This window comes from Convolutriloba macropyga, chromosome 13 (assembly GCF_964194025.1).
Source record: "Convolutriloba macropyga chromosome 13, txConMacr16.3, whole genome shotgun sequence".
Lineage (NCBI taxonomy): Eukaryota > Metazoa > Xenacoelomorpha > Acoela > Convolutidae > Convolutriloba > Convolutriloba macropyga.
Window position 1 is genome coordinate 25,103,793 of NC_134480.1, and position 17,724 is coordinate 25,121,516.

Consider the following 17,724-nt stretch of genomic DNA (forward strand, 5'->3'; position numbering starts at 1 on the left):
TAATGTGCTGACAGTTTTATCATCACAACTCAATTTTAAAATAATTTTTTGCCATGTTACTACCCAGAAAGCATAACATAGAGACGAGACCTTTTTTTGTTTTTGATTGATAGACCGAGTATCTGTCGTTCTTCGGCATATAATGCGATTGTATCAAGTAGGAGAACCAAGAGAGTAACTTTGCGCTTGGTGGCAACAATCAGTTGTAATCACCTATGATTAGATGTAATCACCTTGATATCGTAGAAATGGTAACACAGCTTAGTATAATCAGTCGATGTGTTCACATGAATTTACTATGGTCCATCGATGGAAGTCTTTGCTTTGCGACGTCAACACGGGGGGAGGCTGTTACTTGTTTGCGAACAATACTGATAGACTAAATTTTATTGTCATCATTTCAGAGAAACAATATCTTTCCAAAACAAACAGCGGTCATTTCTATGACTTGCTTAGGTTTCTATGAAAGAGTTCCCATTCTTTGTTAGGAGACAAATGCTAATGGTAATGTTTGTTTGTTTTATTGGTGATGGAATGAGCTCAAATTTCGATAGATCGTATTATTTGAAATTTTTGTTAATAATTTCTTTAAAAGCGCTGAGAAGGTTAATAGATTCGTAATATCTTTCATAAAATTTCGAATGGTCTCCAAATGGTTTATCCTTTTGGAGACTTGTGATTTTGTTTTTCTGCCTTCTGTTTAAAAAACAATATTTGACCATAAGCCGGTTCTTATAGATTTTTCGAAAGTCTACTACTTTTCAAGCATGTTTCTGGTAAAATATGGGAACATGTACAGCCTTTCATGCTTGATACAGACGTTTTTTCCTTGCAGATTTTTGGCTGCATTTTGCTTACTTGCCATCATTTATACACGAAATCTTTTTTCATGGTCAATGAATTTGTCGAGTAATGTCGCCGTCATGTTTAATTTTTGTGGAATTTTGGTTGCTCGCTTTAAAGAGCATGCAAGAATTGCAGTTTAGCTATGAAGAAAGGCGTGAAATGAAATTTTAGTATTTTTTTGCTTGATTCCTGTTATGGAGACTAGAATCATTGGACCCATGACTAATTCGTATGAGAGACAACCATTCTTTTGAGTTAAGAAAGTAGTTAGATATATACAAAGACAGACATGGCCCAAGGCATTACATGAGAGTTTAGTTTTCCTTCAATTATTCTTTCCAAATGTAAGACAAAGTGTCTTCCCAAAATTAATGGCCTGAATAGCGAGACGGTGGAATTAGTGATAGCATTTTTCATTTACGATACCAACCTCCTCGTCTGTCCTGAGTCTAATTGGGTCACAATGTGAATAGTAGGCTTATTTGAGGTTCCTTCAGGCTGCTCGATTTGTGTACAAATTGCTCTCCACTACCACTGAAGCAATCAAAAGTGTATTTCGATACGGAGCTAGCTTATCTAGCTAATAGTCGCTTAATTCGCCTTAACTTTGCTAACTTTGCCTATAAGTTAATGCCGTTATAAGTTTCAATGAATTGTTCGAAATGCGCGTTTGAGGCATTGGTTTATTTGCTTTGTTGGCTTTAATCACGGCTAAATCTATTCATTCGGCTTTTCTCTATTCCAAGTCAGGATGTTTATCTGTTCGGGGTCTCGACACGTAGAACGCAAAACCAAACAGCAAAGTTTGTTAAGCAAACTTTCAGAGTCAAATTTGTCATACACAGGTCAGTCATGGCTATCGCCTAACAAAACACAGATTAGGTTAGTGGGGTTGAGATTGCACTCTCTCTTAATCAAACTGTCACTGCTCACTTGTTGTCGATGCAAGAACCCCTAATGATAGAGGTTCTAAATAAGACTATAGCTAAAACCTACTAAAGACGCCAAGCAGGCTGTCTGCTCAATACCCCCTCTAGTTGTTCAGCTCCAACATTACTCTTTCGATCGATCCATTTCTAATTCACACATTTATCCTACAGTTTTTATCGTGATACCATCACAATCTCAGTTGCTTACTCTGGCTGTCGCGTTATTGTGCACACCTTATTCCCTTTTAACTTGTGACCCCGCTATGTCTCAATGGTCCGGATAGTGGCCAGGTATTCTATCAATGGTACCCTATCTTACCATAACAGAATATCGTAAATTATCTTCTATTGTTGTCTTTATAACCCCATGACAGTACCAATTATTAATACCTATCCTCCTAATTTATACATCATGCTTTGCTCATGTTTATGGGTCATGCATTTCCGAAGTTGTTACAAGAAAATGGTACAATCAGATTAATCGACGTCCGTGTTAGTTATGAAGGTTAATAATTAGGAGGCTATCCCCGAAATTAAACTCGACTTAGTGCGTTGTATCGCTTTTAAACTAATTTATTGAATAGCAAACAATAAAGAGTTCGCTGTTCCGAGTAAACCCAATCCGAAATCATAGAGACCCAAATGATAATACAGTTATCTGACCCGGAGCAGATTGAAGTCGTTTGCGTTATTTATCGATTAATTTACTGCGTCTGATCGCCCTACCTTCTGTTCGTTAACCCAGATTTTCATCTCCCGTGAGTGTGGTTTTGACATAGTTTACGACGTTTAATTATCAGTACTAACTAGCAGTAATAACCTGTTTTATTGGATAGTTAATACGCGTGGACAGCAGCCGCTGTGCTTTCTCTCAAACTCGCCGAAAATGGTTTTGACTGACTTCGAAAATTGAGTCACCTTTTTTCCACATAGAACTTCTACCTCAAAACAATCAACACTTTACTCAAAAAATTACCTCAAATTACCAATTTATTTTTGTTTAAATTTGGAAATTTGTACAAATGTTTTGAAAGTGTTTAAATCAACAAATCGCGATATTTATTGTGAAGAAAGAATTGCTTGCTGGCTCTTTCTAACCCAGACGACAATTTGTATACGGCTTAAATTGGCTGAAATTTGTTGCCATCCAAAAGTTGCCAGGAGAGACAAAACAATTCTGCTCTCTCATTCTTTCGCTCCCGCTGTAATTTGATATTTCACTCAAGTATTTTCTGTGTCGTCTAGCTGTTGTTCTGGGCGGTGTATTATTCTGGCCATCAAACAAATAGCGAACCACTAATACCACTAATTCCTATTTAGATTTGTTCAGTCTTTACCGACCCATTCCAAACATTTCTCTTCTCGTTTAGTGGTCGACCCAGCAAAAGCATGAAGAACTTGTTTGGTTATTTTGTGACAAAGTTGACATTTGTTACTTTCTGAACTAGCCAACACTACAAGAATTATAAACAATCCTTTTGTTCCAAATACTCATCGTATTTAGCGCGTGTGGACTTGAGGAAGGAACTGCACTTGTTGTGTGCCTCAAAACTGTCCTCTTCATTACGGCACATTGCGTTCAACTGGCTATCATCCACTGACTGATGTAATTTACCAGCGCGCGTGCCTTTACCAATTTTACTGGTGGTGTTATTACACACCTAGTTAGTAGTCGGAATATAGTTATAACCGTGGGTATTAGTTATTAGGTAGTTAGTGTGTTATTGTTGATGAGTTAGTTGATCGAGATTACTAAGTTGGTTTACGGTGGTTAGTTGTACAGTGTCTCGCGTGTCTATCTTGTTGCAATTCAAAGAGAACTCTAATCGCCAGAGAGTCTGAGTCTCTTTTACTCGCTCAACTTGCCTTTCTTTTGTTGCAGTAGAAAAATCAAATATTCCTACATGTGCGCTTTAACAATTACTACAACTGAGTTGTAGTTCAATTGGCGACATTTTAAAACTGTTTCAGCAAATCAAAACCTCCATTCACTTTTATTCCTCTCTCTCCCTCTCTCTCTCTCTCTCTATCCTGCCTTTCATATTTCTCCCTAATTCTCTAACTCTTTTCTTTCTTTTTCTTGCTCACTCTTCTCATCGTTTCCTTTAAATCGCTTCTGTCACATTTTTACGCTTTACACCAAAGCACAGATTTGCTCGAGCAAATTTTGTGTCAGCTTTATTTGCTAATAGGTCGTTTAGCTTCAATTTATCTTGTGTCAATTAACAAACTAGTTTCTCCGCTCCAATTCCCATTTTTTCAACTATTCCCACTTTTAAATCGTTACCGCTGGGGGCTATCATACACCATACCACAGTTCACTTAACTTTTATAACGATTGAGTTGTCAGTAATTGGTTGATTGGCAGTTTGAGTTATTATTAGTATGGCCTATAACTTGCCATATATGCCTATGTACCTGCCTAGACATAACCGTCCGTTGCATTGGCCACCGCATTTTGTGCCCTCGCCCTCCCCCCACCATCACCACCACTTGCAGAGGTCACCCGATGCTGCAGCAGTTGCAGTGACCAATCATCTACAACAATCACCACTCGGGTTCCCACCTACCCCCCACTCACCTGAGAGACGCTCATTTGATTGGAAGCGACTTGTTCACTCTTACCCATCTCTATTCAACACCTCATCGCCTTATTTCAACAGAGCGAACCACGCCGCAGTCTATAACACGATAAGACGTCGTCTGAACCCGGTCACTTTTTCACCCCCCAACGTCACGGGGATGGACCTGAGCGTGAAAAGCGCACCTTCAGGGGAGCATTTGAGTAGATACCACATGGAACAGATCACTAATTGCCAGCAGCAAAACTGCCCAATTCAGTTAACGTCGCCCAACGAACGGCTCAGAAGTGGCGCAAGACCCTTTCTCAATTCGGATCGACCCCCGCTGCCTCCGCTTATTTTGCCACCCAATTTCCCATCCTCAAAAGCATCTACAACCACAAATGCTTCTCCTGAAATCGAGCACGTAACCCCGGACGAAAATGAAAATATGATTACCCGACATAGGGTGCAATCGCCAGGAACTTTGTCATCGTATATATCAGGAGCTGACAGTAGTCCAAGTGACGAAAAAGACTCAACCAATGGCGTCAATCTAGTTCTAATTGATGACGATGATGACGCGGAGATCCTTACCAATTACAGCCTTCAGTTCCAAAAAATAGCAGGTGTTCAACTTGCAGCATTATACTTTGACTCCGGGGAACCTTACTTCTGTGTGACGCAAATAATTGAAAAACTGCTGCCTGAAGTTGAAAATTCAGTCGCAAAACTAGATCACATTTCGAAACAGTTTCAGTGGGTGTTGCCAAGACTAGCTACCTCAGAACAGCTGGAACTTCTGAAAAGATACGCAATCATCAGCGAATCAGAAGCTTACTGTGGATTGATACAGCGATCACTTGCCGAGTACCTTGTGCAGTGGTGTTACATGCATAAAAAATTGGATTCCGAGGAAGACACTGAAACAGAGATGGGCAACAGCAATTCTGATAGCATTGATGATAAGTTCTACGTGTACCACGAATGTTTTGGCTCAAACGAAGGAGAATTTCTGGTCAACGACGAAAATGTTGATTCTAAAGACATAGACTTGAAAACCTCGACTTGCATCCGATGTTTAACATGCAACAGGTTGCTAACTTGCCAGCAATTTGTCTGTCATAGCCATAACGTGCCAGTAAACGAACACCATTGGGGCTTCAACTCTAACAGATGGCAGATTTACATCCAAATCAGGGATTCCCAAAACAACTACATTTCGAAACTCGATTTGTGGAATAGTCTGATCGAAGACATAACTAATGATGTTGAAGCTGACAGTGAAAGTGGAGGAGACAATTTGGATAGAATCGTGGACTTGTCCAAGTACGCTTCCAATGTTGCCAAGGCTGACGAAAATGTCACCGAGGTACAAACAGACGAGCAGAGCGAATCAGATGCGAGCAACAACACGAATAGTGGTTCTTCAAATGAAACATCTGAGGATAAAGATCCATCCTCTTTAGTTTGCAAAATGTCGTCATCATCATCGCCGGCATTGCTGAAAAGTGAAACAATTGAAAGTGAGCTTTTGAGGGTTGGAAGTACAGGTGAGATATCAGCGGAGGAATCGGATGTTGACGTCTGTGAATCTGAGTCGTCCAAGGAGGACCTCAGAAGGAGGGTGAAGGAAGAACACGAAGAGTCCCAGGAAGAGCTGAGGTTCGAAGAGCTGAAACTTAAAAGCAGACAGAACAAGTTCTGCGATGATGACATAAAGGAGCGCACGTCACTTTATGAGGTTAGATTTTTTGATTTATTATTTTCTTTATCTGAATTTATCATTCTTTCCTGCCCTATTATAGCCCCACTCCAGAAAATGTTAGTCACGCAGTTCGGAATATTCTTGGTAATTTATGGGTCTTTTAGCTTTACCCCTCTGACCAGAGAATTGGACTATGATCCAAAAGTTTTATTTTCTAACTTATTGTTCCAATAATTTTTTTTCAAAATAGGGGAATATATGCGAGGCTGGCTATATTTTTTCTTCAGGCAAACTTTTCATATAAAAAACTATTAAAAAATTAAAAAAAGGGTACGCCTTCGAATTTCGACGGAAAAATTGAATAATTGAGGAAAAAACATCGCTCCCGGCGGGCGAGTAGGGGAGGGAGGGGGGGGGGGGTGACAGATCGCGTTGAAATTTAAGAAAGAAACAAGCGGAAAAATCTTGTACATTTAATTAGGTTAAATGGAGATTTTTCAGTAATTATTTTAAAAAGTTGCTTTCTCAAAATCTTATCTAAAGAACGTTTCTATAAGTCTTTCTGTTTTCTGCTGGTTAAAAACTACTGTACAAAACATTTATTTGATTTTCTTTTTATGAAAAAAATGTTTGGAAAAAGTGAAGACTTCAGGCAATTTAGAGCTCTCAAAATATCAAAAATCAACATTGAAATTGTAAAATTAAAGGACGAACAATGTATTTTTTCTAAATTGTTGCTTTCTGCAAAAAAATCTTCGCATTTCATCAACAAAACATTTAAATTTTTTCAAAACCTTGGAGACGTAAGAAAAAACCGGATTCGTGAAATGAACATCAGATCAACAAAATTCATTTTTGAAAAAGAAGAGCGAATCTTTGTCTTTTTTCTATTTGTGTTCTTTATAATGACAGAGCAGATAGCTCAAACTAATCTCCTGTAGTAAAATGAAATGCAGATAAATTTGAGATTTAGAGAGTTTATGAATCGCCTGGTTGAAATATTTATCACATATGTTCATAATTTTTTTGAAAATGAGAAAACTATTTTTCACTATTTTTTATTTTCAAACTGCTCTTCGAACAGATCTTCTTCCGGCTTTGGGCGTTTCTGTGAGCTGAAAAATTAAATTTTTACTTGACTTGAAACTTTTAATATCAAAAACGAAATTTCGAAGGAAGAAGAACTAACTTTTTCTTCATTTCACATAAAGATTATTAAATTTACCTATTTCTTTAAAAATACTGTTACTAAATAGTGTAATATCCAAAATGTAAAATTTACTGATAATCAATGTTCCGGACGCTACGAAGTAAGAGAATTTAAGAACAGTTTTCAACGTTCCTTGACATGTTAGACACATTGTTAGAAGGTCAGAAATATTAAAACTGTCCGAAATATTAATATGTTGGAAACATTACTCAAGTAGAAAACATTTGCCTAAAACAGTGGTTTTTAGCATATTCAATGCCAAAATTGTGTTTATTTAATCTAGCTGCTAACCCATCTGCTATATTTTTTTTTAAGAAACAAGAATAGGCCGATTATGCTCATGGAACATCACAAATGACAAAATTGTTCGGAAAACTTCAAAAAGTTAATTTCTGATATTAGTGCCAACTTTACTGTTAATGATACAGTTGCCTCAAAAATTCCACGACTAGTTTTTTTAGAAAAAAAAAACAAATAAAACAAATACCTGAATGAACAGTAACGAACATTGAGTGTTGACCAATTGCCAAAAATAAAATTAAAAATGTATTTTTTGGTGTTGGGCTTTGTTTTTATGTGTTGATGTTTGTTTGTGTACTCTGTGGTGTTGAAGAGGTATTGAATTTGTTGATGAGTTTTCGCTTTTGTCTCTCAAAAAACGGCATGGCATACTTCTGGTTCAAACAGTGCAAGCAGTTTTCTCCAATGCTCATAAGTTGCTTTCAGATGCTCCCAACAGATTCTCTGTCAGAATTTAAAAATTGGTTTTGTAACTTTGAGAGATATGTTGGAACATTCTGTGATACGCACAGACTCGCACGAGCCGTCTTATTTTACTTTTTCCGTGGTTATTTTTGGAAAGAATTGTTCAGCCTCATTTTCAATACTCAAAGTTTGGAGAAATTTCAATTCTGTTGACATTGTTTCGCAGTAAAGATTGTGGACATTTTAAACAGCCAGTTTCATCGTATCAAGTCTCGTTAATGCGATATTTGTTGTTGCTGAAAAAATTGCAACTTTTTATTTGTATTTTGTGAACAATTTTATAAAATGGATTTGAACTTAATTTAAATCTGTTTCGTGACCAGTCTAGTCATCAAGTCCGCGACTTATAACCAACACTAATTAGCGGTGATTACAACAAAACTGTCGCTTAAAACTGGGTTTGGCAAATAATTATGAAAATATTCCAGGTAATCAAATAAAGTTAAGGTCCGATTTTCAAATCTGTTTGATCGCCGCTCGGTTTGACAATTTATCTGAAATGACTCAAATCTAAATTGTCAAATGGTAAACAGTGAGAAATGATAATAGCGCTGATAGGTTATGGGACAAATCACAAAACAGATTATTATTTCCCCTATTACGCGATTAAAACCAATCCTTTTCTTATTTACTCCACATTGTTGCTTCAACTCTCCTAACCACCAAAATTTATTTGGTGGTTAGGAATTTATGCGAGATTGACCTTTTGTCAGATCGATTGGCAATGGCCTTGCCAATCAAAATGGCCTTGAAAAATAAATCGATTTTTGAAGATTCTTTTTCAATTTTTCGTTTCTCTAAAAATTACAGCTGGAAATTAAGTTTGAAATTAAGCTTTAAGTTACAGCTTACCTTGAAACTGCTAATTAGAATTTCCTGCAATGCACAAGTTGCAATAGCTCTTCAATAGCAGGCTAAATCATAGCATCAAGTTTGGGTAATAAAATATTTTGTTGTCAGTCATTTTTATTGAGTGCTTATGTTTCACCAAAAATGTCGATGGCAGGTTTAAGTTATACGAAATAGTTTTGCAACTTCTTCAATTATTTAAATTAACTGAACAAAAAAGTCAAGACAAAGATTTTTCAAATAATTTGTTTAGCTCAAAAATTAAGTATGGCTAAAACTGCTACCGAAAGTTTGAGTTGCATCATGTATCCCTTAATAGAACGAAGGGTTGAATGAAGAGCAATTGTTTTTTTTATTTGGGAGGTCAATTATATCGCGAATTGCAAATTGACACCAAATCTTATTTCACATAAATCAGCTCTCTCATACTTTCTAACAGCCAAAGAGTTTAAATAAAATTTGATTTGTCTGTTCACTAGCATTTAGTAGCCGAGCGGTTGCTGGTTGAATTCAGCACCATTTTGGAAGCCATTGTTTGAGTTAATAATGAAATATCACAAAATAATTATTCACTTAATTTTAATTAGCTATCTGTGTGCGATGTTGAGTTTCAACAAATGAGCTAAAATAGATTTCCATATCTAACAATTAAGAGTTTAAAGGAGAGAGTTTTCGGTATGGTTCTTTATTTTAACAAAGGGACGTCCTATTTGAGCTGCTTGAAATTTTGGCACCAGCGTTTTATCTTATTTATCTTCATTGATCTATAACAGTTAGGAATTGAGCTTTCTAGTTTTTGAGTCATTTCATCAGCCATTAAGATATACTCAGCAATGTGTTTTTAAAGTGGTGTTTCTTACTTTTCAGCATCATTTTTTGCATTTTTTTCTTGCAATGATTTACAATTTGTTCGACAAGGTCAGACGTTGTTTTATTGATAGTTAACCGAGCGAATTTTTGGCGCAAAGCAGAAATCGGCACTTTGGCTAAGATTATGAAACTTCATTGATTATTATTGTCACGATAATGTTTAGATTGGAGATTGGAGGAGTATTTTTTCATTTTGATGCCCGTTTTTGCTACGAAATTTGTTAGTTTATAAGGAGGAGTAAACAACGTTTTATCTTTTGGTTAGGTTTTTCTATTCTTTCTTAACAGTTACAAAAATTTCATAGTACAGCATCTTGGTATTGTCACTGCACCTCTTGCTTGATAAGTTAAATATTTTCTTTGTCGTCTTTTCTTTTTGAAGTTCAGCAGCAATTTCAGAACAATAAAAATTATTAGCTTTGGTTTGACAACTAATTGGCTCAGTTTGTTTTAATCTAAATTTAAGAAAGTGAAAATGCGTCATCTGGCGTATGATTAGGTCTGAGTTTTCAGTTATGCACTTTTTGTAAGTCGTTCACACAGTCAGATTTTCTCGCTCAAAAATTTGCAGTTCGCTGATATAGATGCAAGAAATATGATTTAACAAGTCAATAGGGTTTCAACAGAAGCAGAATTTCAGCATAAGGGTAAAAAGAAGGCTCGGTAATGTGCGTACGCACATAATGTTCCGCCCTTGCTCATCCAAATTTTTTACTTAAGTCTGTACCAAATGAAGAGACGTTCGAAAATACATATGTGTGTGAAAAAAACTTTACAACACCCAAACTACTAAATAAATTAATTAATGCCATGCCGCATTAGATTGACCATGAGACCTGTCATTAACAAAACTATGATACAATACAAAGAGCATGTATTTATTACCGCAAACCAAAATATCTAATTATGAAACAGCTCGGTTACAAAGTCAAAACCAGTAGATAAAACTTAAACTACAAAAATTCAATGGCCCTAAACTAGAAAGCAGATAGTACATGTCGTTAATGGGGTGAGGTTGAAAAACCCGTTGTTTTTTTAAATAATCTCAAAAGTCACAAAGCCACCAGCTTTTGACTAAACTATTTTTTAAAGATTTAAATATAATTAAATATAAGCTCCTAAGAAGGCAATGGGACCGACTAAGTCATAGGGTACGACTAAAGAAAAAACATAACAAAATCAACAATTAAAATCATTAGCCGTTGACTGAATGTTATTATTTTGGTTATTTTTTTTTCGGTTAATATATAACTGAAAGATTATGTTTGTTCACCCTGGTCTCATTTGAAATTCGGTGGGACCTGTTATTAAAGGAAATATGTGAACAGACAAAAAGAACCACAAATATTGAGCATTTGCCCAAAAATATTGAGCATTTGCCCAAGACGAAACAGTTACAAGGTTTGGTAAAAAGAAGAATAAAACGGTGAAGTTCAAAAATCTTCTAAAATTCTTAAAATAATTGAAATAAATCGATTAAAACCATTAGCTATCCACTGATAGCATTAAATAAATGTTTTTATATCTCAAGAGGAGTCTTTTGGGACACGTGATTAATCAGAATAATTTTTACGATTACAAAAAGAAAAACAAAAACAGGCAGAAACCAGAAACTGAATTAGAAGGTTCAAAAAGTGTCAAAGCCATTAAATAACAAACTATTCGGTGGAAATTTTCGAACATGTTCAATTAAACAAATTTGAACAAGAAAGGTATTTGTCATTGTTATGATAACGGGACTTCAAAAAGAGTATTAAATTTGAACAAATACATCACATTTTTTTCAAGAAAACTTTCAAAGCAAAGGAAACGATTGGGTTTCGACGGAATGCTTTGGAAAATGTTGACTTATACCGCAATAAGAGGCCATTGGGACTCGTCACTAACTAGCAAGACTTTGGATTAGATAAAGCACCAAAAATACGGGCGAAAAGAAAAATTTCTAAAGACAACCCAGAGAACAAAGTGTTGCGGCCATGAAAAGCATAACTTTTCGCTGAAAACCTTTATAATGGTCCAATTGAGCTTCTTTTCAACACCAATGGAAACTCTCATTATTTCGATAATGCGGTAAGACTTCAAATTTGTAACTCAATTAGGTACAAAGTTCGAATAATAACAAAAAACTTGTATGAAAACCTGTGGTATCAAAGTCATAAAAGCAATAGTTAGTTAGATTATTTTTCCGTTTCAGTAGAAAAAATAGGTGACTTGTCACTAGTGGAACCGACCTACAAGTTTTTGCAAATAATTCTAGAAATGATACAGTTCAAAAATATTCTTATTTTAGAAATTACTTTTTCAAAGTGATAACAGCCGTTAGCTGTCAAATTGAAGCATTGAATAGGTTCTTTCATTTGCACTTTTAATTAATGAGACTAATTTGTAAACCACAAAAAGCGCAAAAATTGCGGGTAAAATTCAGAAGCTCATTAGAAGAAAGAAAACAGTGGCGAAACCATGAGCTTTTCCCTGAAAACAGAAACTATGGTCATCAGGCCTCATTTGCACATAGGATTTGTCATTAAAGGAATTTTGATATGAATATTGTCAAGTCTGTAATTGACATGAAAAAAAAACAGAAAAATGTGAAAAAATTTAAACAATACAGACGTCTGGTAGAATTATAATCATTTTGACTGTGAAAATCCCCGATGATACCAAAACTGAGCCTTTTTCATTGCTGCTGGTCTAATTAGAAATAATTTATTTCAATATTTTAGCGCATAAATATATTTTTAAGCAACAATTTGACACAAAATTCTTAATTTGAACAAAAAAGGCGCTAAAAGTGAACAAATATCAAATATTAAACTTTAAACTTCGATAACTCTTCGAAAGAGTGAAATTCGAAATTCTACACTTGACGGGCTTTTCGATGAAACCAATTACAACTCTATTGGATGAATACATCGATAGGCCAAAATTGACTGGAAAAATGAGCCAGTTGAGCATATTGTTCCTCCCCCACTAATTGGGATCGGATCATCGTGTCTTTTGAAGAATTAAAATTTTGTACTTTCGGAGAAAAGAGTTTTGAAATTTGTTTGTGGAAGTCCTTAGAGATAATAATTCTGTCGTGTTTATTTCGGTTAGCTGTATAAGATTGCTGATTTGCTAATAGACACATTTCAATTCCTCTCTGCTCGTTAAGGGACCTTTGCTATAAAAATAATATATTTTAAAGATATATTGTTCCCTTGAAGAGTTTTTGCTGCTTGTTTTTTTCTTATGTAGAGCTAAAATATTTCCGTTTAGTTTAAGCTAACTAGAAAAGTTAAATTGCTGTTCAATGCCATCAGGGATTTAATTAAACTACATAGAGGTGTTACAATGAACCTGGCTGCAAAGAAAAAGACTTAATTCATTTTCCTGAAAAATTTTTTTTATCTCTCCTTGAAGATATCCATAAATAGGTGCCAACTAGATAAGTGTAAGAATGCGAGCTCAATTGTTTTAATGAAGATCAGTAAATGAAGATAAGTGTAAGAATGCGAGCTCAATTGTTTTAATGAAGATCAGTAAAAGCGAATTTTATTTGTAGCGAACAAATGATTAAAAATGTTTGACGAGCCGCTCCCATATCGTTTTTTGCTTAAAAAATAATACTGGTAGGTCCTTCGAACTGGATTACACGTTACTGGGGTTTATCGTAATGCTGGTTTTGCCAGAATTATTGAGATTTATTTGCATGATTTTGCCATGAATTGGGATGACTGAAGGTCTTGAGATGCATTTCTTTGAAATGTAGAAAAAAATTAAAACCAATTTCTTGAAAAAGCTTTTGTGTCTGTCTGCTCAATTAACTAATGAACGGTCCCTAATTTTTCTGGTAAAATTATTGAATTTCATGCAAATAATGAAAAAGAACTAAAAGGTTTGCGTGCTCAAGCAAAATTGTGACGTATTTGCTCGGAAAAAATGCGAGATTTTTTTTCGCGCATTTTCGCTGTTAGACTGCAGGTTGGTTGCTAAAAATTCGGATATTTGTTGTAGCAATTGGAATCATGTTCGTTTATCTCGTGGAAAGTTTAAGTGGATATTCACCCTAACTTAATCTTGGAAATGGAGCCTCGCGAGCAGTTGCACGTAGTTGACATAAGATCTAAGTAACGCTTCACTCTAAATAATTTCATTATCTTAATGGTTCGCTTCAATTGAACCAACAATCTTCGATGGTTCTGCTTCTTTTCACCCCGATTCATTTAACTCCGCATGTCTGAACCCTACATCATTTAACCCCTCTATCATTTCGTTCCGCCAATTATTGTCGACCTTAAAAGTTTGTTGTCTGTTTTTCATAACTTAGCAGATAACGTAATCCGATACTTGGTTTTGGTAGTTGCATATCTAATCTCACGTGCCGCTGAATTATGGCCAAGTGAGTATTTTACAAATTTGATAGTCCTAATTTTATGAAAGATTAAAATCGGGGTGAAATAATAGCGGGTTAAATGAATAAGGGTGAAAAAGTGGGACACCTCTTCGATAAACAAGTTGATTGAATTAAACTTTAAAGAGTTTCATTTAAAAATTGGTGCATTATAGCTGAGTTGTGTAATTTATTGGCCCCAAGAATACTGGTTTGTCAACTTGACAGAAAATTGGCTAATGCTTAATTCTTTTTAAGTAGTCTAAGGGGATATTGGGTTTGTGAATTAATATATTTTTTATTCAAATCATTTTAAAGCACTCACGTGCACATTTTAAAATGCCGAATGTCTGCAGTGCCAGAAGTTAAATTGCCAGAAGTTGTTACTTAGCCAGAAGTTGACTTCCGTTGACTTTCCTCATTTTAAAACGTATGCGTTTCGTGTTTTAAGCATGGTTAAGTGACTCTAAAGAAGTCACTTCGAAATTCTGACTTAATATCTCGAACCGCTTCGCGGTTCTCGATAAACGCCAGAAGTTCTCGGTGACTACAAGCTGAGTCACTTAACCATTACTTAAAAGTTCCTTTCATTTAGTTAAAAATATATTCGGAACATCCATGGCATGTTGGATGTACTAAAAGCCATTCCCGAATAATAATCCGTGAAAAGTAGAGCTGAACTTCTTTATTTTCTGTTCTGAAGAAATCAAAACATGCGTTTCTGTTTTTAATTCTATAGGGATATCCAATCTTTAATTGACGAAAGCCAGTTTGATTTTACTTTAAAGAAAGAAAGAATGGATCTATTCTGTTTCCCCCCAGTGTTTTTTATGACCCCAAGTTACAAATTATATGTTGTTATATAGCACATTACTACGTAGGAAAGTAGCACGTGCGCTTGGGGGCTATAAAAGATTTATGCTCACTAAGCTGGAGGGGCCGAAACAATAGATCCGAAAGAATTAATTAATTGACCGATCTCCCGTCATTCATAATCATAACACAAAAGATTTACAAGAATATACGGAGACTCGAAAAGAGGGCGTACGGGATTGTTCAGTCCACAGTGGTTTCGCCCTGATTGGAATTTTATGTAGGCGTAATGTAATTTATTTGTCCATTTTTTCATTTTTTTTTGTTTTTCACCTCATTTAAGTATTGTTATCCTGGGTACCTACTACGCAAACTATAATATGACATAGATTGCCTATTCTTATCTACTGGTAGGGTATGAAATTGATTTCTTGAGGAAATTTTGATACATTATGAAAAGAATAACGGCCATGGGTTTATTGGATCGTGTGGAATTGTTTTGAAATAAGGTGAAAATTTCCCCAAGGTTCTTTAGCGCTTTGATACGCTTTTGAAGTTGCTACAGCTCTCATGTTTGGAATGGAAATCTCAATTAAGTAGTGTTATGGGATGAACAAAACGGCTTTTTCTTTTAAGGAGAGCAGATTAATTTTTTATCCTAACTCCTAATTTTTTCTACTTCATCGTGAAAAATAATGGAGATAATTCGTCTGCGAATGTGACTTCAACACAAGTTCCAAGTCGAATTCCATGCTTTTTGTGGGAATTCAAATTGAAGATTGTCTTGTTTGTTTGTCTCAGTTTTTGGAGAGGAAGTTGAAATAAATGTAAATTTATTTGAAGTCGGTAGCCTAGTCGGATTTGTCTAGTATCTGATTCAAGTTAGATATTTAAAAAAACATAACTTTAGCTTGAGGTTTACCTAGTGCAGCCAAATTTTCGAGAGGAGTTAAGAACACTAAAAAGCTTTTTAGGATAATAGAAAAGCTACAATAATATTGGATCTATTATACCTGAAATAGTTTACTTGATGAAATTTACGCTATGCGCGACGGCTATATTTCAAGAATGGAATTTTAGTTCGAAAATGTTCGGAATTGTCTGTTCAAATGTTTGTATTGAAACGTCAGGTTTTTTCCCTTCGAGTATTTTAAATTCCAACTATGACAGGAATTTGTTCTGTTTGGTCGGTCGATCAAAAGTGTTGAAGGAGTGAGATCTAGAAAGATGTACAGCTAGCGGTGGAAATTTTTGTCGTGGTTGGTGTTGGTTTGTTGTGTTGGAATAAATTTGGTCACGATCGGCATTGATTATCGAGCAGGGCTCAGTGGCCCCTTGCTATTTGCCTAGTTGACTCTTAGCTATGAGTAGAATTATGCTCGTTTCCTGTTTGGCTTCAATTTGTAAACAACTCGGTTGTCTCTACCCAAATAACAGGTATCCGCCTTGGCCTATGTTTGGTTAGCTAGATGATAAACGATGCCATCGTCTGTTCATTCTAAATCTTGCGAATCCTCTCACAGCTAGCCGCCGCTACTAAAAAATCAGCGCCCGTTAGCTTTGGCGACAACTAAGGTAAGTGTTGCTAAATTTGTTGCCGTTTTTTGATCACCCCGACACCACAGGGCTTATACATGGTTTGTAGGCCCAAGATTATCGGGAGAATAGAAACAATTTGTGTCGGTGTATGGCGGGAAGAACGTATTACATTTCTCGTATTGGTAACAAAATTGTGGCATTTCAATCATTTTTGTGGCATGATTATACGGATGGTACATGATTTTTGGTATTTTTCTTTAGAATAGCTAAGGTCACTTATTAAAATTTCTTCGTTCATTTCTCTCCAGTGAATTGAGTTTTAGTGCAGCTTTCACTCAGTATTTTTTAATTTTTTTTTAATCAAACAACCAAAAGCTGCGACCTGGAGAATCTCGATGACAAATTTCTTTTAAGAAAGTCACAATACCTATGCCTCAGGGGTGCGTTTTAATCTGTATTGAAATTGAACGCTTAGATTTTTTCTAAGTTTGTAGCAAAAGTTTGAAAGTTTGGAGATCGAAAGATTAAAATTAATTCAACCAGTTTTTAATTACAATTTTAATCCAGAAAGAGAGTTGAAATTTGACGTAGATGATTCCCACCATGATTTTTGTTTTCGTGGCATAAATGTCAGCGCACTTGATCAATGGGTCCCAACAAGGCGTGACAAATTTACGTTCCTCCTTAAAAAATTAAATTCAAAAAATTTTTAAGTTTGTTTCAAATATAAATGACATGTATAGTCAGCTAGGAACATCAAGGAAAAATTGAGCGTGTAGACGATGTAGTGTGCTCTGTTGGTTCACATGTGTTTTTTGTATGTTCAACGGTTCGATTAAAAAATAGCAGTTGTTATCTGCATATTTTGGTACATTACGTTTTTTGTCATGACACTTTGTTATTAGTTTTTTTATCGCTTGTTGCAGTCAAAATTTAGATCACAATTAATAAATACAGTTTATATAGGTTTCTATTAGAGGAAGCACAATGATTTGTTTTTGAAGTCAAGGATGGAATGTCCATATTAATTTTATTAATTTTTTATGAATGTCGATCGTTTCTCAAGAGGCTGCAGATTATCCTAGACCTTGTAATGAAATTTCTTTCTCTCTATTTTCAACAGCCGCCGTCAGTTTCTCAACGGCTGTTATTTAGGTGGTTTCCTTTTTAACGACGGGGAGTAGTGGTGATATATTCTTTTTAATTGGTGACTTCTATTTTTAGAGCATGTGTTTAAGAAGAAGTTAAATGCCGCACGTAAA

The 17,724-nt window shown here is 35.4% G+C and overlaps 1 protein-coding gene across 7 annotated transcripts in view; it reads left to right on the forward strand.

Moving 5' to 3' along the window:
* Positions 1 to 17,724, forward strand: part of LOC142351474 (uncharacterized) — an 80,102-nt gene that overhangs the window by 45,981 nt on the left and 16,397 nt on the right. For 4 of the 7 annotated variants that reach the window (XM_075403507.1, XM_075403508.1, XM_075403504.1 and 1 more), the window contains one exon: positions 1,884 to 6,080. In XM_075403507.1, coding sequence (XP_075259622.1) covers positions 4,161 to 6,080 — 1,920 coding nt within the window. In that variant the 5' untranslated portion in view covers positions 1,884 to 4,160. Of the gene's footprint in view, positions 1 to 1,858; positions 6,081 to 17,724 lie in introns of all 7 variants that reach the window. The other 3 variants (XM_075403505.1, XM_075403509.1, XM_075403511.1) reach the window with 2 other exon arrangements.